Source organism: Choloepus didactylus, chromosome 2 (assembly GCF_015220235.1).
Source record: "Choloepus didactylus isolate mChoDid1 chromosome 2, mChoDid1.pri, whole genome shotgun sequence".
NCBI lineage: Eukaryota > Metazoa > Chordata > Mammalia > Pilosa > Megalonychidae > Choloepus > Choloepus didactylus.
In genome coordinates, this window is record NC_051308.1 from 25,079,204 (window position 1) to 25,103,816 (window position 24,613).

A 24,613-nucleotide genomic window follows, 5' to 3' on the forward strand; every position below is an offset into this window, starting at 1 on the left:
AGCACCTTCTGTTTGAGCTTATGTAGTGCTCCAGTAAACTAAACAAGGCCCATGCTGAATGGGCGGGGCCACGCCTCCAAGGAAATTATCCAGAGTTATCACTACAGTTGGGTGGGTCACATCTCCATGGACACTGAACCAATAGGTTCCAACCCAATCCACACTAATACATCTGCCCTCAGAAGAATGTATTAAAGAATATGGCTTTTTCTGAGGGACATAAATATACAAACCAGTACATATATCAACCATTCTATATTTTTTCTTTATATTCTACAACAGCCAATAGGTTTAGATACAATAGATAATTTGATGCCTTTGTTTTCTACATGACACTACAAAGTACCTTTTGGTACCTTGTTAAGCAAATGAAGAAAATGAGATTACCATTTCCAGCCACAGCTTATATTAACAAAACTGTTATTTCGTTTTATCTGCAAATGTGTTAAATTGACACACATTAAGTGGCTTTTGTGCAATGATCATAGCACTGTTAAGTACTATGGGAGATTTTCAGGGCCTGTACAGGTAGTTCATGTCCTGAAGGAATTTTCAGTTGATTTGAGGAAAGATGATGTACACTCAGGAAAGTGTTAAGGAACAGATCTGGAGAGTATGCCATTATGGGTCATATGGCGAGGGGTGGCAGGCAGACTGTGATAGCCTTCTGATTCAGGAGTGGCTGGCCTAGGGAAGTTGGGGCATAAATTAGACTTTGAGTAATTGATCAGATTCCCATAAATGGGGAGGATTAGGGAAGGTATTCTAGCAGAATGGAGGTTGATTGAGGAAATATCAGAAATGTATTTGGGTGGGTGGATGGAAGGAATATAGAATATTGTAAGTGATATTTAGGTTAAGGATTGGGATTTGATTCTGTAGAAGTTGAGGAGTCATAAAAGTAATGGGTCTTGTTTATTTTCTGCTAGGGGAGCCAAGTGATGAATGAGAGATTTTGACATTATCGCCACAACACTGTAACATATTACAATCCTATGGATACAACTGAAAAAACTGGAGGACTGACCAAAAGTTTACTGGTTTATATGAGATTTTATAGAGTTCTTTTAGGTTATTTTGCCCTTGAGTGAATGATGAAACCCCAAGTAAAACAGTTTATCCTCCTGTTTATCGGTACTGCCTCTTTTATGTGGGGCAAACAATGTCCTTGGCTGAGTGGGTTTGCTACTAGGATGGTGAAGCTCTCTGCAGGACTCCCTTTGCCACCGGTTGGGATGCTCGGTGTGGAGTCTCCCAATCACTCCAACCTCTCTTCTCCCTGCAGTAGGCATTTTACGTATATCATCTCATTGTTTTAACAGCCCTGTGAGGTAAATGTTGTATCAACATTTTACACATGAGGAACAGAGGCTCAGGAGCTTTTAAGTTCTTTCAGCTCCAACCTTCTGCAGTTGCTGCGATAGGACTCCGGGTCTGTCTGGATCCGGTGCTGAGGCTCCTGATCTCCATGTTATACCAGCAATTTGACCAACTCTGTGTGCCCTTCATAGAAGCGCATTGTAGTCAGTCTATTTGATTCTGCTGTACAGGAAACTGTTATGAGGCCAATGGCTGCAGTGATTTAAAACTTTTTGGTGGGGAGGGTGTTTTGAGCTGGGGGGAGTAGGTAATTTCCTGAGGGCAGCAAATATGTATCTTCACCACTAATTGGAGGATGAGGGGGAGGAGAGGGAATTGCATTTCAATGTTTTTCTTGAGCTAGAGCACTATTCATTCATGTCACCTGTTAAGGACCCACCTAAACCACCTTGATCATGCACAGTCCTTGAATGGATAAGGCTTAGCTACTCCCAGACAACCTTACAACTTACTGTATTTTAATGGCAGCAAATCTCAAATGAAATTCTGCCAAAAAATACAGATATTTATTAAACATACAACCATTAATACACACAAAATAGTCCATCTATGCTTCCTGAGATCCCAGGGAATTTCCACCTCATTACCCATGTAGGTGCTTGATAACACCTTACATGAAGGGCTCATGCATATGGGGATAGTTGCTGATATTTCAGCCAACCCATATATATTGAATTTCTTTAATTTGACTAGTGAGAGCTCATTTCTAACATTCCTTATGTTAATTAAACAAGCCATTAATTTCACTGATGAAAAGCATTTTCTAATATATTCAGTATGCTAAATAGCAAAGCCTCTAGTGTTGATGAGGATACAAATAGCTGAAATGCCTAGCCAGGTCTGAAATGTGGCTTTTTCTGATATATTCCTAGCTAAACCCTGGAATCTGAAGTCATGATTAGGGCCAATGCCTGTCCCTATAGGTAAGCTAAAGCTAACTGATATATGCATTGTATCTTGCTGTCAATGCTGAAGAATATTTTATGAATTGTTGAATTAATTCATTAAATAATTTTCAGAAATAGCAATACCTGTTCATTTGTTATTTCAGTTTATTTTATAGTCTCTCAACATGGTGCTTACAGTAAGTTTTATTATTTTTTTTAGATTTGCACTTCACTTCTACCATAGTGTTCTCTTTGCTTTACTTGGTACATTGATCAAAAGATTTAGGGAAATATACCTATAAGTAAGGGAAATGTCACAAAGAGAGCATAGGAAATGCAAATATTGAGCTCAGGCATCTTCAAGAAGTTGCACACATTATTCTGAAATCCTACGAAGCAGTTTTCCAACGTGTTTATAGGCCTCAAAATTACTTTCTTTGTCATGAGTTTTTGCCTCCTGGCACTAGGTGTAGTTACGAGCCTTCTACACATTCTGTCCAGATTCTGTTAGTTTGCAGCTGGAAAGGCCTTTCTTTGCCTAAAGATCCCTGTCCAATTCTTCTATTCTTGGCAGGTTCATTTATTTTTTCCAGGTTTCTCTCTCAAACAGTTCCCAATGTGGACCTAAGATAAGTCAGTTTCCCGGTTCTTTTATTGTAGAAGGCAAGGAAACCATTATTGTCCAGCAGTGCTCAAGTACAGCCTGTCCTTCAACTTTCCCACAAGTGTATAAACAATTTTTTAAATGGACATCATATTCAAATGTATTAAAGATGCTAGTTCATGGAGTGCTCAGATTAATTCCCTGTAGGCCTGCATAGGGTCTCTGCTTCCAAATAAAGAGGCTTTGCTTAGAAAAGAAGTTGAGACAAATATGTTTATGAAAATGGAGTGACTATGTAAAAGAATAATGTTTATGCTATGAATGTATACTGAATAGTATAAAATTTGTTTTAATGTTTATGCATACATGTATTCATATACATATACATACATGATTTGCAGAGATATTATAGTATTATCGGTCAAAAGGACTTCATTGTTCTCATGATTTAATTATAGTTTAATTTTTTTTTTTTTAAATAGCAAGATCAACTTTATACCTGGGCTGCAGTTAGTCAACCCACGCACTCCCTGGATTATACAGAAGGGCAGTTTCCCCGGAGAACCCCATCTGTTTGGCCACCATCTAAACCTCCTGATGAAGAGCACAGGCCCAAGGATGCTGAAACAGGTAGGATACTGGGAGCAGTGAGTGTTCTGAAAGTATATTGGCATAAAGTATCTTTGCAATGCTTCCTGGATAATGAGACTGTGTTTCTCATCTAAGTTCCCTTAGAGTATAATCTGCAAATAACCAACTAAAATAACTGAGAGACTTGTTAAATTGAAGATTCTTGTGTCCCACCTCCCAGGCTACTGAGTTAGAATTTTGGGAAATGGGACAATGGAATTCTCCAGTAATTATTATGTATGCTAATGTTTGAGAACCACTACCTCCTGGTGTCCAGCTTTAGACACAACTAGAAGGTGAAGCTCTCGTTATTTCTGCTAAGAAAGACCTGAAGGGACATTTCTGTCTCTTCTCTTCAAAGGGGTGGCTGCTACCTTATCTCTTCCTCTGATTCTCTTCCTGTATTACTTTATTTGTGCTTTTCTTAACCTTCAGAGATAACTGGGAGAGGCAGATAGAGAAGTGAGTTCTATTTAAGCAGTTTCTTTTTGCTAATTATATAGCATTCACTGTAATCTTTTTTTTGTTTAAAAATTTTCTTTTTCATTCTTTGTAGCTTATCATCTTAAGGTATTTTTGTGTTATGGGCTGGGAAGATTGCATGAGATATGCATCAGCTTTATTTGGAGGAGTTCAGTAGGATGATGATCTCTGAGCCTGATTTTAGGAAGCACTTTATATTTGTCATAAAGAATTGAAAATCATTTTTGTGGACCAATGTTTTGTGGAATTTGGATGTCTTACCCCTTGTTTTTAATTTTTTTCTGGAATAATAAATTCCCAACTTCCTCTTGGTAGACTGTCTAGGAACACTGAATTCTGGTCTGAAAATGAAAAGTAAATAGAAGGGTATTATTTCTATTTACAAGTCTCTTCCCCATCATGTTTTCCTAAAAAGGAAGCATGATTATTGGAGTTCAGCATTTTGATTTTACCCCCCTCCCCCCAACTTGGCTCATAGAAAGAAAGACTGTCATTGGAAACCTAATTTGTGGTAACAGAGCATAATGTAAGTTAAGATTGTGGAGTCTGGGCTCTGCCACTTACCAGCTTATCAGTTTTATAACTTTTGGAAAGTTTCCTAACCATTATGCCTCAGTTTCCTCATCTGTTTCCTTTTAATGTTAAAAGGAAAAGCACACAACTAAAAGTGTTAGTCCCATTATATATACTCTTCTGTTTGATTATGTTAAAAATTAGATATTGTGAGGATAACCAGATGTTGATAAAGTAGAATTCATTAATATTTTTTTCAGAGTTTGAAAAAACCACATTTTAATGTAAAATAAATCTAATATTCCGTTCCATTTAAAATCCTTTAAATACATCTGAATGACAAAGGTGGGGTGTTCCTATGGTTTGAAGCTTTTTTTTCTCTATTTTTTTTTATTGTGAACTTTAACATATATACATAACAGTGATAACTTTCAATGTACGATTTCACAAGTAGAGAGCAAATCTCAAAGAATGTCATGGGTCACAGTTCCACAACTTCAGCCATTTCCATTACTGTAAAATATAACATACATCCAGAAAGGTGTCATCTCTCAATGTACAGCTCAACAAGCAGTCATATAGGTAATTTCAAAAATTGTTACAGGTTACAGTTCCACAATTTCAGTTCTTTCCTTATTATGCAATACAAGATGTATACAGAAGGGTGAAGACCTTCAAGGCACAATTCAACGAGCAGCTATAGAGCAAATCCCAAGGGATGCTATAGGCTACAGTTCCACCACGTCATTTACCTCCTTCCAGCCATTTCAACACCTTAGCCTTCAAAAATATATGTATATAATTATATAAGTTTCAGTATTCACAAACCTTTGTTCAGTCTTATCTTGTTTGTTGCTACTCCTTTTCACTTAATCTCTTTCTCCATCTGCAGGGGTGTCTAGGCAGTGAGCACCCTAACTTGTTCATATTAAAAGGGGGTATTGACAGTATGGGAAAGGGGGCCACATCTGATAATTGATCTTAAAGAGGCTGTTGTCCCTGGGTTTTAGGGCTTGTCTGGTATAGGAACACTCTAGTGGATTTAAGTTTCTGAAAGATAAAACTTAGTGAGTGCATCTTTTATAGAATCTCAGGTAGTGTTCTAGTTTGCTAATGCTGGAGAATGCAAAACACCAGAGATGGATAGGCTTTTATAAAACGGGGGTTTATTTCACTACGCAGTTACAGTCTTAAGGCCACAAAATGTCCAAGGTAACACCTCAGCAATCGGGTACCTTCACTGGAGGATGGCCAATGACGTCTGGAAAACCTCTGCTAGCTAGGAAGGCAGCTGGAGTCTGCTCCAAAGCTCCGGCCTCAAAACGGCTTTCTCCCAGGATGTTCCTCTCCAGCAAGCTTGCTCCTCTTCAAAACATGACTCCCAGCTGCACTCTCTTCCCTCTCTTTGAGTCAGCTCATTTATATAGCCCCACTTATCAAGGCCCACCCTGAATGGGCGGGGCCATGCCTCCATGGGAACATCTCATCAAAATCATCTCCCACAGCTGAGTGGGGCACATTCCAAGCAAATCCAACCAGCACCAAAAACGTCTGCCCCACACAAGACCACAAAGATAATGGCATTTGGGGGACACAATACATTCAAACTGGCACAGGTAGGGACCTAGATATTTGGCGACTACTTTTGGTAAGGGCGTGGGCATACTGTGGCCAGTTGGGGTGTCTAGCTGGAGATTGTGTAAGAGAAACCTCCAGGATAGCCTCTCAACTCTATTTGGGATCTCCCATCCACTGTGAACTCAGCTTGTTGTGTTTCTTTACTTTCCCCTTTTAGTCAAGTAGGCATTTTCAATCCTTACTGCCAGAGCCATGCTCATTCCTGGGAATCATATTCCATGTTGCCAGGGAGATTCATTCCCCCAAGAGTCATGTCCCTCATCGGGGGAAGGGGGTGTACTGAGAATTCATTAATGTTATTGAGATCACTCTCAACAGTTGTTAATATCCTGTATTTTGTATCATTGATTAGTGTGATTCTTTCAAGTTTTTTCTTTCCTATTATGTGTATCTTTCTCAAATTTTCCGAAGAAACATTTGTTTTATACTTTAAAATTTTAGGGAACTATTGAAACATTTGATTTTATTTGGTTTTTGTATACTGGAGGAATACTTGCTTGAAAATTAATTGGCCATAATCTGAATTTAAGTTTTTAAAAGATACATGGAGTTTGTAATGTAGTTTTCTTCTTCATTATTTGATGTAGCTTATAAAATGCCAGCACAAGTAATTTTTAATGCATTGATTTGTCTCTTTTTAAAATATGCATTCTTGCAGACGATGCTGAAGAGATGTAGAAAATAATTTATCTTAGTGACTTGTTTTTCTCCAGTTGATCTCTTATGAGCCCCAACAGCAATATGGCCATTCTTCTGTCGAAAGTTAAGATCTAACAGTTCTTTCAAAATGTTTACTGCTGTGACTCCATGACATTCACTTGGGCAGGCTCATTCCCGGGAGCCACACCTCCTCTCCCAGTCAGGAAGTCAGTTGTAAAAGTGAGAGTGACGATATTATAGGAAATACTTTCTACAGAATCTAATGTTCATTTTTTAAAAATATGTCAATTGCAAACTTTATTCCAACAATTAATAGTATTAAGTTATTTGCTATGTACTGAACAACATTATTGTGTAATGACATAATGGTTAAATCACTTTTGCACCTTGTGGCCCCTTTCAATTTTAATTTATGGTAAATGGATTCAATTATTTTCTTCTATTTGAAGAAGACAAACTTTCTGTTCCATTTTAGAAAATTGAGAACTTTTTTTTGCTTCATTTTTATTTCTTCTGGCTATTCCCAATATTGTTTATTAATTCCCCTGTCCAGCTAATCTAGATTCATGGAGCTGCCTCTTACGCCTTTCTCACTGTATTAGTTAGGGTTGTCTAGGGAAACAGAATCAACAAGAGATATCTATAAATATAAGATTTATAAGTTTGGGGATAAAAACAGTAATCTATCAATAAACCTACCCTCTGCTCAGTTAAAAAAAAAAAAAAGATTTATAAAAGTGTCTCACGCAACTGTGGGTATGCACGAGTCCATATTCTGTAGGGCAGGCAGCAAACTGGCAACTCCAATGAAGATGTTTGAAGAACTCTTCAGGCAGCGAACTGGCAACTTCAGTGAACTCAGCAGGAAATGCTTCACTGGTTAGCCAAAGAAGTGAAGGTCCTTTATCTGTCTCACTTAAAAGTCTTCAACTGATTGGTTTAAATCGAGCTGATTGAATTCTCTCATTGTGGAAGCAATGCCCTTTGTTGATGTAATCATTCACAGCTGCAGCCAATTGATGATTTAATAAACCAGCCTTCTGGATCATTAACCAGCCACAAATGTCCTTGCAGTAGCAGTTAGGCCAGTGCTTGCTTGATCAGACACCTTGACACCATCATCTGGCCAAGTTGACACATGAACCTAACCATCACTCTCATGTATCTCACTGTCATCTTTTTATGACTTGTTCTGTGAAAGAGATTTTTCTCTACCTTCAAGAGAGTATATTGAAGGAGGACTGACCCTCCTTTTTATGATTTTGAGTGCTGAGGCCAAGGTGTAGCCTTGGTGACTTTCCCCACTAGAGAGGGGCATAAAGGCCACAGATTCCTATACATTCTTGACCAGTCATCCTTTGCTTCCATCCTGGGTCCCTACACAGTTGGCATTGTCTCCACAGATGGGCCAAAGGGTGTTAAAATCTACCTATAGAGTGCCTCCTGGAAGGATAAGTCTAGGTGGAAAGAAGTTAAGAAGCAATGTGCTCTAAAAGTTGGTGGCAGAAATGTTGATGAGAAGAAAATCTTTCCATTTATTTTGTTTTCTCCTTATTGTCTCTCCATTTCCCCTTCCTTATACGCTCCTGACTGCTACCCCTCCCCACCAGCCTCACATGGTTGTTCTATTTTCTGGAGTCCCATAGCACTTTATTCATATCTCTATCATTTGAATTATTTGTGCAGTGCAATTTATCTGCATATATTATATGTCTTTCCTGTAGACTTCCAGCATTTCAAGACAAAGACATTTTGACATATAGTTGAAAAGAATCTAAATAAATCCAATAGCTACTCAGCACACGAATGCAGCAGAGTTGGGGAAGAGGTTTTTGTTCGTGCTGAAAAAGGCTGTGGATCATTTTTGGAGCTCAATACCAAGTTTTTAAAACTCATTTGATAGTTTTTATATAAAATCAAAGATAAAATGAATGCTAGTTTTCAAATTCATGGAAGATAGGAGGAGATATATAGATGTGAATGGAGACTTGATTATTCTTATTGCATCTATGTAAACTTAAATCCCTTACCTTTCCTGAAAAATGTGAATGGCCAAGAATGCGAACAGAGGACTGATTTTAGTACAGTACAGCAAGTCCTAGAGAAAAATATATGGAAGGAGAGCTGATAGAAAAGTGGCAGAAACTTTTTTTGTGTAGAAATCTTGAAAAATATCTAAGATGTGCAAAAGGATTATCACAAAAGAAAATAGATCAAACTGAAAGGAATTTAAGAGGCAACAATAAAATCAAGCTAAGATAAGCTAGCACACTGAAATGTATTTCAGAAGGACCTGCAGAGTTTTTTTAATGCAATCTTATTGAGGTACTTTACATACCATACAGTCATCCAAAGTGTACAATCAGTTGTTCACAGTATCACCATATAGTTGTGCATTCATCGTTACATTCAATTTTTGAACCTTTTCATCACTCCAGAAAATAAAAATAAAACTAAGAATTAAGAAAGAGAAGAAAAAAGAGCACCCAAAACATCCCATACCTCTTATATCCCCTATTATTCATTTACTTTCTGTTTCCATTTTCCTCTTCATCTGTCCATATGTTGGATAAAGGGAGTATGAGCCACAAGGTTTACACAATCACATGGTCACACCATATAAGCTATTTAGTTATATGATTGTCTTCAAGAATCAAGGATACTGGGTTGTAGTTCAACAGTTTCAGGTATTTCCTTCTAGGTATTCTACTACACTAAAAACTAAAAAAGGATATCTATATAATGCATAAAAATAACCTCCAGAATGACCTCATGAAATCTGTCAGCCACTGAAACTTTATTTTGTTTCATTTCTCTTCCCCCTTTTGATCCAAAAGGCTTCCTCAATCCCATAATGCCAGGTCCCGGCTCATCCCTGGGAGTCATGACCCACATTGCCAGGGAGATTGATAACTCTGGGAGTCATGACCCACATTGTAGGGGAAGGCAGCAAGTCCACCTGCTGAGTTGGCTCAGAGAGAGAGAAACCACATCTGAGCAACAAAAGAGGCCCTAGCCTCTCCTTTGCAGTAACAGGCTTCATAAGGGCAAGTCCCAAGATCGAGGGCTTGGCATGCCAAACTGGCAGTCCCCAGTGCTTGCGAGAATATCAGGAATTCCCCAGGTGGGGAAGTTAAATGTTTCTGCATTTTTCCCCGTCCCTCAAGGGGGCTTTGCAAACTTTTTATTTTCTGCCCAAATTACTGTGGGATGTATCAGGGCTTCATGCTGACCTGTACAAACCAACCATATCTCACTCCCTATTCAAGGTTCCATGTAATTATGGTGTTTGAATAAGCTGACCATACAAGTTAAATTATATAGTGAGCTACAGAACATGTAGCTTTTTGCACCAAATAAACATCTCTTCCTTTGGTTTCACATGGAAGTTGAAGTTTTAAAACACAGTCAATATCATCCTTTACCCTTTAGTCTGATTTGTCTTAGTCCTAACCAAGTCCATTTCATTCATATCTATAACTGAAGTCTGATCTTTTTTTCAGCTTCTTTGACAGTTGCTGTACAGGGTAATGCTGACATTCATAGCTGCTGAACTCTGGCTCTGAGTCTCAGGCATCACAAAGATACCTGAAGTTCCAGGGACTGACCAGGTTATACACAAACAGCTCAACATCTCAAAATTTAGAAATAACAGTTACAACTCATGAATTGATTTGACTGCTTGTAGGAGCTTACAATTTAGGAACCTTTACAATAAGCCTTCCCTTGATAACCTATGCTCTCATATTCTATTCTCAGAGTTTGCATATTATAGTTAGTCCATATTAATGAGGTGTTACAATGTTTGTCTTTTTGTTTCTGGCTTATTTCACTCAAGATACTATCCTCAAGGTCCATTCACCTAGTTGCATACCTCATAACTTCATTCCTTCTTGCTGCCATTTAGTATTCCATGGTATGAATACATCACAGTTAATCTTTCTGTTTTTCAGTCAATGGACCCTTAGATCACCACCATCCATTAAAAATCTTGAATACTGCTGCCATAAACACCAGTGTGCAAATGTTCATTCATGTCCCTGCCCTCAGTTCTTCCAAGTATATACCCAATAACAGGGTTGAAGGACCATATGGCAACTCTATACTTAGCTTCCTGTGGAACCACCACACTGCCCTCCAGGTGGGCCATTCTGCTTCTTCACCAACAGTGAATAGGAACATCAGTCTCTCGACATTTTCTCCAGCACTTGTATCCTTCTGTTTAATTTTTAAACACAGTTTTATTCACACACCATACAATCCATCCTTAGTAAAGAATGAATGATTCCTGGTATAATCACATAGTTATGCATTCACCACAACAATCTATATGAGGACATCTCCATTTCTTTCACAAAGAAAGAAGAAGAGGAGGAAAAAAAAGAGAAGAATAAAAAAATTAAAGATAGAAGAAATAATAAAAATAAAGTAAAATACAGTGAAAAGATCAGATAACAATACCACCAAGAATCCCTTACCACTCCCTTATATCCCCCTCTTATGGACATTTAGCTTTGGTAAATTGCCTTTGTTACAATTAATGGAAGCTATTACATTGCTACTGTTAACTATAGACTCTAGTTTGCATTGATTTTATTTTTCCCCATACCATCCAATTTTCAACACCTTGCAATGCTGACATTCATTTGTTCTCCCTCATTGTGATGGTTTGGATATATTGTGTCCCCCACGAAAATCATGCTCTTTTAACCCAATCTTGTTGGGTTGAAACTCTTGATTGAGTGTTTCCATGGAGATATGACTCGTCCAACTGTGGGTGGTGCCTTTGATTAAATTATTTCCATGGAGGTGTGGACCCCACCCACTCATGGTGGATCTTGATTGGTTCCCTGGATTACTTAAGAGAACTCAAGAGCCAAAACAGATGCTTGCTGATGCAAGGTGTTGGATATGCAGACAGAAGGACGTTTAGAGAGTCAGAGCTCTGTTGTCTTGCCTCCTTGGTTTCTACTGAGAAATCCACACTAGTCTTATCGAGTTTCCCTTGAATGTCATGGATCACTTTTCTGTTGCTGCTTTCAGAATTCTCTGTCTTTGACATTTGATAATTTGATTGTTAAGTGTCTTGGAGTAGGTCTATTCAGGTCTATTCTTTTTTGGGTACACTGCCCTTCTTGGATCTGTAATTTTATGTCTTTTATAAGAGATGGGAAATTTTCAGTGATTATTTCTTTCATTATTCTTTCTGCACCTCTCCCCTTCTCTTCTCTTTCTGGAACACCCATGACATGTGTATTCATGTGCTTCATGTTGTCATTCAGTTCCCTGAGACCCTGCTCATATTTTTCCATTCTTTTCCTTATCTGTTCTTTTGTGTGTAGGATTTCAGATGTCCTGTCTTCTAGTTCATGAATCCTTTATTCTGTATCTTCAAATCTGCTGTTGTATGTCTCCATTGTGTTTTTCATCTCTTCCATTGTGCCTTTTGTTCCCATAAGTTCTGCTAATAGTTTTTTCAAACTTTTGAGTTCTTCCTTATGTTCGGCCAATATCTTCTTTATATCCTTCATCTCTTTTGCCTTATCTCCCCTCAACTTGTTGATTTGATTTTTGAATTGATTTAGCATATTTATTTGAACATCTTTAATTAGTTGTTTCAACTCCTGTATCTTATTTGAAGTGTAAGTTTGTTCCTTTGGGCCATATCTTTGTTTTTCCTAGTGTGACTCATAAGTTTTTTTTGCCTAGGCATCTTGTTTCCTTGATTACCCCAATCAGATTTTCCCAGACCAGACAGGCCCAGGTCTCAAGAGGAGTGTGTAATCAGTATCAAGTTTCCCTGAGGATGAGACTCAGCAGATTGACGCACTTTCCCATGAGGCCTCTAGACTCTGCTTTTCCTATCCTGTCCAGTAAGTGGTTCTTCTCAGCCTGCAGTTCCCCACTGGCATAAAGAGGTGCATTACCTTTAATTCTCAGCAGACCCTGTCCAGTTATATGCTTAGATCTCAGCCATTCTATTCATTCCAGACTGGTGTAAAATGTGTGTCTGGTCACAGATGTCCCCAAACAGTTGTTCCAGACTATTTACTAGTTGTTCCTGGCTATTTACTAGTTGCTTTAGAGGACTAACTAAATTCCACATCTCCCTGTGCCACCATCTTGCCCTTCCTCTTGCATGGTTTTTAAAGGTAATTGGAAATTTACCTCTCAGGTTCAAAGCAGAAAGGGAAATGTGAACAATTGTGTATCATCCCCTGTGTCTATAAGATTATAAACAACAGTCACTTGGACAAATGCAATTTTTCAGACCTCTGATATAAAAAAGAGATGTCTTTAATAGTTCTTAATAAAAGAGATTCTGTGATGTAATTCAGATACAATATTATTGAGGAGGATCTAAGATGGTGGCATAGAGAGGAGTGGAAGCTAAGTAGTCCCCCTGGAACAACTAGAAAAAAAACAGGAACAACTAGTAAATAATCCAGGATAACTGTGGGGGGACAAACGTGACCGTCCACTCATCATACACAAACCTGAATTGGGAGGAATGCCCGAGATCACAGCATAAAATCTGTAAGTAAAAACTGTGGTTCCAAATCGGGAGACCCCTCCCCCACAGCCCGAGCTACAAAGCCTCATGGTGCCAGAGAGAAGCTTTCTCCCAGCAAGCAAATATAGCTCAGCTGAGCTCCAACAAGAGTTTTAATTAGCGAGTATGAACTGCTCACTACGAGGTATGAATCTCCAACAAGTAGACAGAGGCTTTGGGTGACGACTGACCTTGGAGAGCTGGAGGGTCGCCTTGTACTAGCTCTGTTCCTTTTTCAACTCAGTGGAGAAAGCCTCAGCCATTTTCAGTTCCCAGTTCTGTGACCCAGACAAGGGTATAACACAGGCAGAGAGAGACCATTGAAATGCTAATGACCTCCCCCTAGGGTGTCTGTCTTCTCTAAGAGGAAAGGGGTGGGGCCCAGATCTACTACCTGCCTTTCATTCAGAACTTCCACCAGTCAAGAATTATAGGTTGACAGGCACTGCCTGCTGGGCAGAAAAGCACAGTGACCAAGACATCAGAGGGTGTACCAATTTTCTAAGACACACCCTCAGGGAAACCAGGTACTGAATATTTCTTCCTTCTGGGACCTTAGCCCATTCTCATCTGGGGAGGCCTTGTTGGGTTAACCAAGGAAACCATGCCTAGACAACAGAAAACTACAACCTACACCAAGAAAAATGAGATTATGGCCTGGTCAAGGGAACAAACTTGCACTTCAGCTGTGATGCAGGAATTGAAACAACTAATAATAAGTGAATTCAAAAAGTTTAGGGAAGATATGGCAAAAGAGATGAACCGTATAATGAAAACACAGGACGTACATGAGGTAGAAATTGAAAGTTCAGAAAACCAACTGGCGGAATCTATGGAAATGAAAGGCACAACACAAGAGCTGAACAACACACTGGAAGCATACAACAGCAGATCTCAAGAGGCAGAAGAAAACACTCAGGAACTGGAGAACAAGGCACCTGAAAGCCTACACACAAAAGAACAGATAGAGAAAAGAATGGAAAAATACGAGCGTCATCTCCGGGAACTTAAAGACAAAACGAAAAGCAAGAATTTACACGTCATTGGTGTCCCAGAAGGGGAAGAGAAGGGAAAAGGGGCAGAAGCAATAATAGAGGAAATAATCAATGAAAATTTCCTGTCTCTTATGAAAGACATAAAATTACAGGTCCAAGAAGTGTAGCGTATCCCAAACAGAATAGATCTGAATAGGCCTATGCCAAGATGCTTAATAATCAGATTATCAAGCATCAAAGATAAAGAGAGACTCCTGAAAGCAGCAAGAGAGAAACGATTTATCACATACAAAGGAAGCTTGTTAAGATTATGTGTGGGTTTCTCAACAGAAACCATGGAGGCAAGAAGGAAGTGGGGTGATATATTTAAGATACTGAAAGAGAAAAACCACTAACCAAGATTCCTATATCTGGCAAAACTATCCTTCAGATATGAGGGAAAGCTTAAAATACTCTCTGACAAACAGACAATGACCGAGTTTGTGAACAAGAAACCTGTTCTACAGGAAACACTAAAGGAAGCACTGCAGACAGAAAGAAAAAGACAGGAGTGAGAGGTTTGGAAAACAATTTTGGGAGATAGTAGCACAGCAATGTAAGTACACTGAACAAAGATGACTGTGAACATGGTTGAAAGAGGAAGGCTGGGATCATGTGGGACACCAGAATAAAAGACGAATGATAAAGACTGGGGGGGGCTGTGTAACTCAGGGAAACCTAGGATGCTCAACGATTGTAATAAAAGATACAAATATGTTTTTACATGAGGTAGAACAAATGAGTGTCAACATGGCAAGGTGTTAAAAATAGGGTGGGATGGGGGGAAAATACAATCAATGCAAACTAGAGGCTAGAATTAACAGAAACATTGTAATATGCTTCCTTTAATGTAACGAAAGCAATAAACCAAAGCTAAATGCATATGGCGGAAGGGGGGAATAGGGGAAGGGTATGGGACTCCAGGCATTGGCGATGTTGTCTGACTCTTTATTCTGCTTTAGGTTAATGCTATCTTTCCTTTTTGTCACCTAGCTACTAAGTTTTTTTGTTTGTTTGTTTTTCTCTCTTTCTCTTCCCTTTTTCTCTTGCCTCTCTGCCTTCTTTGACTCTTCCTCCGTCTTTGTGGAAGAAATGTCCTTATATAGAGAATGGTGATGGTGCTAAATACATAAATACATGACTATATGGGGAACCAATATAGGATGGAATGTATAGTGTTTGAACAGAACCATCTTAAAAGAAATGGGTTGATGAAGAAACGTTGAGGGCACTATATTGAGTGAAATAAGACAGACACATAAAGGCAAATATTGCAGGGTCTCACTGATATGAACTGATTATAATATGTAAACTCATAGACATGAAATATAAGTTACCAGGTTATAGAATGAGGCTAAAGAATGGGGAGCGGTTGCTTATTATGAGCAGAATGTTCAACTAGGGTGAACTTAAATATTTGGAAATGGACAGAGGTGATGGTAGCATGTAATGAGAATAACTAACAATGCTGAATGGTCTGTGAAGGTGGTGGAAATGGTAAGCTCAGAGTCATGTATGTCACCAGAAGGAAAGTTGGAGGTTAAAAGATGGGAATGTATAAAACAGTGAATCTTGTGGTGGACAATGTCCGTGATTAACTATACAAATATTAGAAATCTCTCTCACGAACTAGAACAAATGTATGTCACTGTAACTAGAGGTTAATAATAGAGAGGCATATAGGGAAAAAATATATACCTATTGCAAACTATATACTATAGTTAGTAGTATTTTAACATTCTTTCATCAACAGTAACAAATGTATTATATCAAAACTATGAATCAATAAGGGGGGGCATGGTTAGGGGTATGGGAGGATGTGAGTTTCCTTTTTTTTTGTCTTTGTTTCTTTTCTGGAGTAGTGAAAATGTTCTAAAAATTGAGAGAAAAATAATTGTGTTGATGGATTCACAGCTGTATGGTGGTGCTGTGGGCAACTGATTGTATACTTTGGATCTTTGGATAGTTGTATGGTATCTGAACAATCTCAATTAAAAAAATTAAAAAAAAATGAACATGTGTCATTTTTTATTAAAAAAAATGAAGCCATTTTAAGAGGGCTGTTGTTTTCTTTTCTTTTCTTAACATGCACAGAGAAATACTGCCATACCATTTCCAAATGCTTTGAAGTGCTCCATTTTTTCTGCGTTGGTTTCTGCACACCTCTTTCGGCTGGCCAGTTAAGTGGCACTTCCTTCTGAGCACTGTTCAAGGCATGTTTTCAGGTGAAAATAAAGGTACTGTAGATAGGGAGCCAATATGTTCCTTCATTTTAGAAGGCATAGTTGAGTTATATTAACAAGTCATGAAGCCTTTGTAAAAAAAACATCTTAAAGGTATTTTGTTTTCCAGGTTACTTTGTCAGGCCTCTCTAAAGATGGCAAAAATGGTCATTGTGAAAAGAGTGATCATGGGTTTCAGTGTGTGGGCTGTTTCTGGCATCATCAAAAGAAAGTGTGTCTTTCAAATGGAGTCGAGAGTTCACTCTGGTGGACATTCTTATGCACTATATAGGTAACCGTTTTTAGGTTTTAATGTATTGGAATAGCTAGAAGTAAATACCTGAAACTATCAAACTCCAACCCTGGACTCTTGAAGATGATTGTATAACAATGTAGCTTACAAGGGTGACAGTGTGATTGTGAAAACCTTGTGGATCTCACTCCCTTTATCCAGTGTATGGATGTATGAGTAGGAAAATGGGGACAAAAACTAAATGAAAAATAGGGTGGGATGGGAGGAGGGGATGATTTGGGTGTTCCTTTTTACTTTTATTTTTTATTCTTACCCTTTCTGGTATAAGGAAAATGTTCAAAAATAGATTGGGGTGATAAATGCACAGCTATATGATGGTACTGTAAACAGTGGATTGTACACCATGGATGACTGTATGGTATGTGAATATATCTCAATAAAACTGAATTGGAAAAAAATACGATATTGTCAAATCACTTCTAGGTTTTGCTCAACCTCTTTTTAACAGATGTTATGTTTAGGTGGCACAGATGTTCTATGAGGGATGAAGGGAGAGTTGATAACATTCTAGTTCTTTGAGCTTCTTACTCTGATCCAGTGATGAACTGTACTAGAATGGATTGATTGCATCTCCTACAGATAATTTTCCATTTTCAGTTTTTATTTGGTGAAATCAGCTAGCAGTTTACCCTTACATATGCTAGCTAAAGCCCCAAGTATAGCTATTTTTTTTGTTGCCAATGAGCGGCAGATCTATATTATTAAATAATCAAATAAGTAGAATACAGAGTTGGCCCTTTTTAGGGACATTAAATGTTTAACCCCTTCTTCATTGTGTAAAGATGTGGTAGCATAGAATTAAATACATCTACCATATTATTAAACAGCCAATGATAAGTAAAATCTTTAGAGACCACTTAATTCATATTTTTAGAAAGCATATTTTATGTATTTAAAGGGGTGATTTCATTTCTTTTCCATTTTTAGCAGAAAGGCATATCCTTCTTATTGTTTTATTGTCTTCTCTCTGCAAATATAAAACTCATGTGTTCTCATTTGCTAAAGCTGCTGGAATGCAAAATACCAGAAATTAATCAAGTTTTACAATAGAGGTATATTAGTTCACAGATTTACAGTTCCAAGGCCATAAAAGTGTCCAAACTAAGGCATCAGGAGGATACCTTCACTGAAGAAATTCCAGTGGTGTCTGTAACACCTCTGTCAGCTGGGAAGGCACATGGCTGGTGTTTGCAGGTTGCACTGCTTTCAGCTTCTGATTCCAGTGGCTCTCTCTCTCTAACCGTCTGTGGATCCTCTCTTAGCTTCTCTGGAGCAAATTCTGGATTTCCTTTCTTGGCTTCTCTGGGCTCTCTCCTGGTTCTGGTTTCAGTGGCTATCTCCAAAGTGTCTCTGGGTTTTTTCTCTCTAAGCATCTCTGAGCTCTCTTCAAAATGTCTCTGCCTTTTATCTTCTCATAGAGGATGCCAGTAAACTAAGACCCACCCTAAATAGGCAGGGTTTCATCTCCATGGAAATAATCTAATTGAAAGATCCCACCCACAATAGGTCTGCACCACAAGAGTGGATAAAAAGAACAGTCTTTTATGGGGTACATAACAGATTCAAACCAGCACATCATCCACGTATGCTTTGTTTCATTTGGAATTGTAGGGATCCCAGAATTTAAGATTATTCTCAGAATTTTATGAGGTACCTTTTAAAAATGGAGCATTTAAAGTTTTGTCAAGAATGTTCTTTCTTCCTCTTTGTGCCATAATAATATTAAAAAAAAAAAAGTCTAGTTTCGTAATTGTTAAGAATAAGAAGTGAAAGAGGTGGCGGTTTTAAATGGACCCTTGAGAGAACTCTAACTGGATTATTCCTTAAAAACAATCTTCCTAGATGAGTATTTAATGGAGCCTGTCTGTCAGTCCCGGTGCTGGCTCTAAGGCAGTTCCTGAAAGCATTTCACGATCTTTAGAGAAAGGAGGAGAGGTACTGGCTGGCCCCTTGCACCGTGGGAGTTTATTTGAAGGATGGCCACTTTCAATTAGTGAACTTTAAGAATGTTAGAACTAGGGCTGATTTCCCAAATATGCCTGCCAAATAACTCTAGTCTTTAATTTTACTCAGAAGCCAGTTTACTTTTCCTTCAATCCTAGCATCCCATCTTCTCTCCACTACTTCTTGCCATTTTTCATATTTCCCTTTACTTTTTATCCTTCCTGTTACTTTCTTCTTTTTCTCTTTTGTTGTCTCCCTAGTATTTATTTTTGTTTCCTGTTTTATTTATTCTCATTAATTTCCCTTTATTTTGCAGTACAATTATTTTGTATATTTCTTTTATCTTAAAAGCTTGATCCTTTAGAATGCCTATATTCCAGCTTATGATTTTGATGAGAATATTTTGTCATATACGTTTCTCTTTTAATACAGTAATTAAAGGAAATGAAAAGCTTCTTGAAAGGGATGGTGTTTTAGTTTCCTCGTTGCTAAAGCAAATACCATGAATTGGGTTGGCTTATCAATGGGAATTTATTGGCTCATGGTTTTGAGGCTGGAGAAGTCCAAATCAAGGCATCATCAAGACAATGCTTTCTTCCCAAAAGTGGCCTTCTGGGGCTGGCTGCCAGTGATCCTTGGTCCTGGGATCCTCTGTCACATAGCAATGTGCATGGTGGCCTCTGCCTTCTCTTCTGGATTCTGTTGACTTTCAGCTTCCTGCTTCTTGTGGCTTTTTCTCTGTCTGAATTTCATTCTGCTTATACAGGACTCAAGTAATAGGTTTAAGACCCACCCTGATTGAGGCGGGCCATATATAAAGTGAAGTAATCTCATCAAAAGTCCCTACTTAAAATGGGTTCACACCCACAGGAATGGCCTAAGTTTAAGAACATATTTTTTGGGGGGTACATAGCAACAAACAATCACAGATGGGTGTAGAAGAATGAATTTAATTCAGGCAACCTTTGTCTTACAGGGAAACTGAAAATATTGAAGGATATATCTTTCTAGTTCATTGTTCTGATTAATTGTACATGTCCTTATTTAACATGAGCACCCAGAAAATTGTGCATTTTCTGGGAGGTTACCAGGCTAAGGGCTATAGAATAAAACTAGAAAAATATTGTATACATTTCTAATGTAAAATATTATTAGTATACCACTCAGAAATCCTTTGGGTATTGGTGCTGTCTGAATAGAGAGAAGGAGAGAAACTTTTCTATGTCTACAGAAAACCTCAGTTGTGAGTCTATTATGTTTGAGAGAATTTGGATGTGACTAAAAACAAAAGAGTGTTCCACAGTTTGGATTTGCTTTAATATTAACTGTTGGCTAGCTTTTATGTTAAAGATCTTTATTCAAAATTGGCTATCTAACTCTGGTGTTAAGTTCAGAGTAGAGATTTGTTAATATAAGAGAAAATTCCTTTTTGATGAGCCCAATATGATACTGTCATTTTGAAATGTTTTTAAGACCATTTGTTTATATTCTATTGCCACAGTGACATCTGTTGGTGACTATTTTATTCTATTTTTAATGATTTTTGCTTTAAAAGATATTCTCATAGCTGAGGTACAGGAAGTAGCTAAAGGCAGAGTAGTATCTTTATTACTCCTTATAAAATTCTTACTTCTTTCCTAATTTCATGGTTTGACCATTCTCTTGATCTTTCAGTTATTCCTTTATTCACTGCTACAATTATTCAAGAAATGTTTTGAGCACTGACTATGTGGTGGGCACTATTTTATGTGCTTTCACAAATAGTGAAAATAATAGACAAAAATTCCGTATTTCAGTTACTTATTCAGTCATGGAGCTTATAATCCAGTGGAATAAGAGGTAATCGAGAACTAGGGACATAAATGAATTATATAGTATGGTGATGATCCATATTGTGAAGAAAGTAAGGGAAGAAGAATAGGGAAGGTAGGTAGAATGGCCAGGGAGGAGAAAATGGGGAAAGGTGGAGGTGGTTAGAGGGGTTAGGACGTGTGGGGTACGTGAAACAAGGCCTTTTGGGCCATTGTAAAGGCTGTGACTTTAATGAGTGAAATGAAAACTTTCAATACAACTTAAAAGTATGTTATGCAATTTAAATGACAAAAACTGTTTATTTTTCTATAGGTTGGTTATATAAACCAGTTAAAATGCTGTTACGTTGGCGATGTATAAATTATCATTAAGAGTGACTGCCATATCTTGTGTCGATTATCTAGTCTGTGTGCAAGACAGGGAAGAAGCAATGTGACAGTCAGAAGACCTAAATTCTAGGCTTCAGCTTGCACTAACTGCTTGTGTTATGGGCCTCAGGTTTCTCATCTGTAAAATGAGGAGGATGGGCTAGATTAGTGATTTTTAGATTTTGCCCAATGGAATACTGGGGATTCCTGAAGCCCCCTTTATTTTTATGTTTTCAAACTTCTATATTAGCATCACTAGGAAAAAAGTGTCCCCTAGTTAAAAAAAAAAAAAAAAGCCCAACATAAACCTGTACTATGTTATCCCTTAGGTCCTCCAGCATTATGAATTTGCTATCTTATAGAATACCAGATGTCACAACTCTAAAGAGCAAAATCCCTTCACAATCCCAGATTACTAAGCAGCACTTGGGGACAGTGTTTGTTATATCTCATTGAAATCAGAAGGTAATTTGTCAATAGTTAGATAAGGCTTTTGAGATCCTGTCCACTCAGATTGGGATTGGTGAGTTGGCTTCTGTCATAGTACAGACTTCAGCTAAGTGAATTATATAGTAAGTAAAAGTCTTAGCAGCAGGAACTTCCTGGCACAATATAGAAACTAGCAATTGAGAAACATAATTATAGTTGATGTACAAAGAAAGGCATAGGACTATTCTATTTCTAAAAATAACTAATGGCATGATTGCTTGTCATTATAGCTGTTAAATATACTGAAAAGTAGTCATGTTCTTACACTCGGGTAGTATTAAAAGAAAAGCTGGGTATTTTTGGTACTTAAGGTTAAAGGTATATTTAAAAACTTTATTTTCTGATTGAGGAAATAGGAAGATTTGTGCTTTAACATATTGACTCTCTGCTTCCTTTCCAATTCAGAATCTCAATCTGCTGTTTTGGAAACTCCGAAAAAATGTTCAGATGCTGTCCAGCAGGTAAGAAGATCTTATTAGGATGTCTAATCCCCATATCTTAATTGAGTTAAATTTGTGACATATTCTGTGACTTATCTTCCCATCTGCCCAGCTAGCTAGGCAGCCCTTGTTTTCCTAAAGCCTGCAGGGGAATCCAATCAAGCGGAAGGGGATGTTGTCTTCCACTTATACTTTGCAGAGAAAATCAGCCTTGAAGTGGAACTGAGTATAAGCTTTTCAGAAGCTGCATCATTCTATATCCAGCTAAAGAGTTGGGCCCAGACAACAGCTGCCTCCAGCAGGAAATGGTGGCTTCTCCAGGAGATGTCCACACAGGGATGTGCCTGGCTGAATTTAAAAAATCTCTGTCAGAGCCTTTCTAGAATTAAATAAGGTTCCAGGTTGCTATTTGTTGGATGAAACATTAGTTAGTATCTGTTTAACTTTTATGGAACAATGTTTCTGATGCTAAAGAAGACAAGTTTTGTGTATTTTTCTCTTGTACCAAAATGGACTTACTATAAGAAAATGAAAGCAAGGAAGCTAGTAACACTTACATGGAGTAGTAATTGTGGATAGCAGTTGCGCTTTTGGATATAAAACCATTTTTAATGTATTTATAGTTTGGTTCAACTATGTTTTTTAAAACAACTATTATAAGAATCACTGAATGCATTAGAAATCTTGCATGTGGTTTAATAGAAACTGAAAGACTTGTACCTCGGTTCTAGGACCAGGTCTGTTTCTGATTAGTGTGACAACATACTTAGCCTGTCTGGGACATAGTGTTCTTTTTGTGAAATAAAAGAATTAGATAATCTTTGAAAATTTTTCCAAGCATAGAATGACTTCCCTTTTAAAAAAGAGACCATGGGTCCCTCCCTGTTCAAGATGGAGTAGTAAGATGCTTAAGGGCTCCATTCTTCCACAGAAGCTTTGACCAACCAGTAAGAACTGGCAGAGACATCTTTCTCAAGGCTATAGCAAACAGTTAAAGGACTACAGTAAAAGAGTGAGAACTGAATCAAGAAAAAGATTACTTAAAAGCCATAGGTGCCCTAGCTGGACCCTATCCCACCCCTTACGGGCTCAGCGTGGAGCCAGCCCAGGGTCCCAGTGCCAGCCCCTGGTCCCAGTTCCCGAGAGAGCAGGATAACCCTTTTGGGAGTATGTATTTCTGCCCATCTGTCTGGTGGTAGTCTGAGGGACTCCATTCCAGAACTTGTCCCGTGTGTGGAAGGCAGCTCAAGGAACTCTCTTGTAGAATGCTATGGGAAAGTAGTCAAATCGTGCTACTTGGGGCAAGAGATTACCGGCTCTAGGACATACAGTGCAGTGCCTGGGACTGTGAGGAAACTATTTCTCGGGAAGAGAGAGGGGCATTGGGAACTGGGTAAACAGAGAAATTCCTAGGGCCATGCACACATGCCCCAGACAAGATGATTCCATAGAGAGGATCAGGGAGGTCCCTACACTTTGCCTGGAGCTATTCTCATGCACCCCTTCATGGATAAGCCCTCAAGGAGAGCACTTGCACAAGTCCATCTGCAAAGACTAGGAAAGGTGGTTTTTGTTGTTGTTGGTTTTTGTGTTTGTTTGTTTTGTTTTTGTTCGCTCCTAGCAATCAAGGAAAGCTCTGTCTATATGTTAGTTGGATATAGTGTAGGGAACACATGCATCAGACTCTAAATTCCAGCAATAACACATTAAAATATCAAAATGTCCAGGGTTCAACAAAAGGTCTCAAAACATTCAAAGAAACAGAAAGTGATGGCCCAGGCAAAGAAGTTTAAAGCATTAGAAACCATCAATGAGGAAGAACAGAACTGGAACATACTAGACAAAGAATTAAAAAAAAAAAGTTTCTAAATATACTCAAAGAACTAAAGGAAAATACAGATGGAGAACTAAAGGAAACCAGGAACATGATAGATGACACAAAGGGAATATCAGTAGAGAGATGAGAATTATGAAACAGAACCAAAGAAAACTGAAGATCATAGAGACAGAAATTAAAAATTTCCTAGAGAGGCTCAACAGCCAATTGGAGCTGGTAGAAGAAAGATGCAGAGAATCTGAAGATAAGACATTCAGTCTTAGGAGCAGAAAGAAGAAAATGAGGAAAAGTGAACAGCTTGAGGAACCTGTGGGGCACCATTATGTTTACCAATATATGTGTTGTGGAAGTATCAGAAGGAACGAAAAGGGAGAAAGGGACAGAGACAATAAAAAAAAATAAATAATGGCTGACAACTTCTGAAATTTAGCAGAAGATAGGAATATACACATCTAAGATGCTCAACAAATTCCAAAAAGGATAAATCCAAATAGACCCATACCATGGCATGTTCTAATCAAAATGGAGAATGCCAAAGGTAAAGAGAAAATTCTGAAAGCTGAATGAGAGAAGCAACATATCACATACAAGGGAGCTTCAATGAAATTAAGTTCCGATTTCTCATTGGAAACCCAGAAGGCAGTGGGATGATATATGTAAAGTGCTGACAGCAAAAGAACTGCCAACCAAGAATTCTATATCCAGCAAAACTGTCTTTTGAAATTGAAAGAGTAAGACATTCTCAGATAAACAAAAGCTGAGAGAGTTTGTCGCCACTAGACCAGCCCTACAAGAGATCCTAAAGC

The 24,613-nt window shown here is 38.1% G+C and overlaps 1 protein-coding gene across 1 annotated transcript in view; it reads left to right on the forward strand.

Moving 5' to 3' along the window:
• FMN2 (formin 2) overlaps positions 1–24,613 on the forward strand; it is a 408,121-nt gene that overhangs the window by 93,973 nt on the left and 289,535 nt on the right. The window contains exons 3-4 of the mRNA XM_037821962.1: positions 3,354–3,501; positions 21,936–21,991. Coding sequence (XP_037677890.1) covers positions 3,354–3,501; positions 21,936–21,991 — 204 coding nt within the window. The remainder of the gene's footprint in view (positions 1–3,353; positions 3,502–21,935; positions 21,992–24,613) is intronic.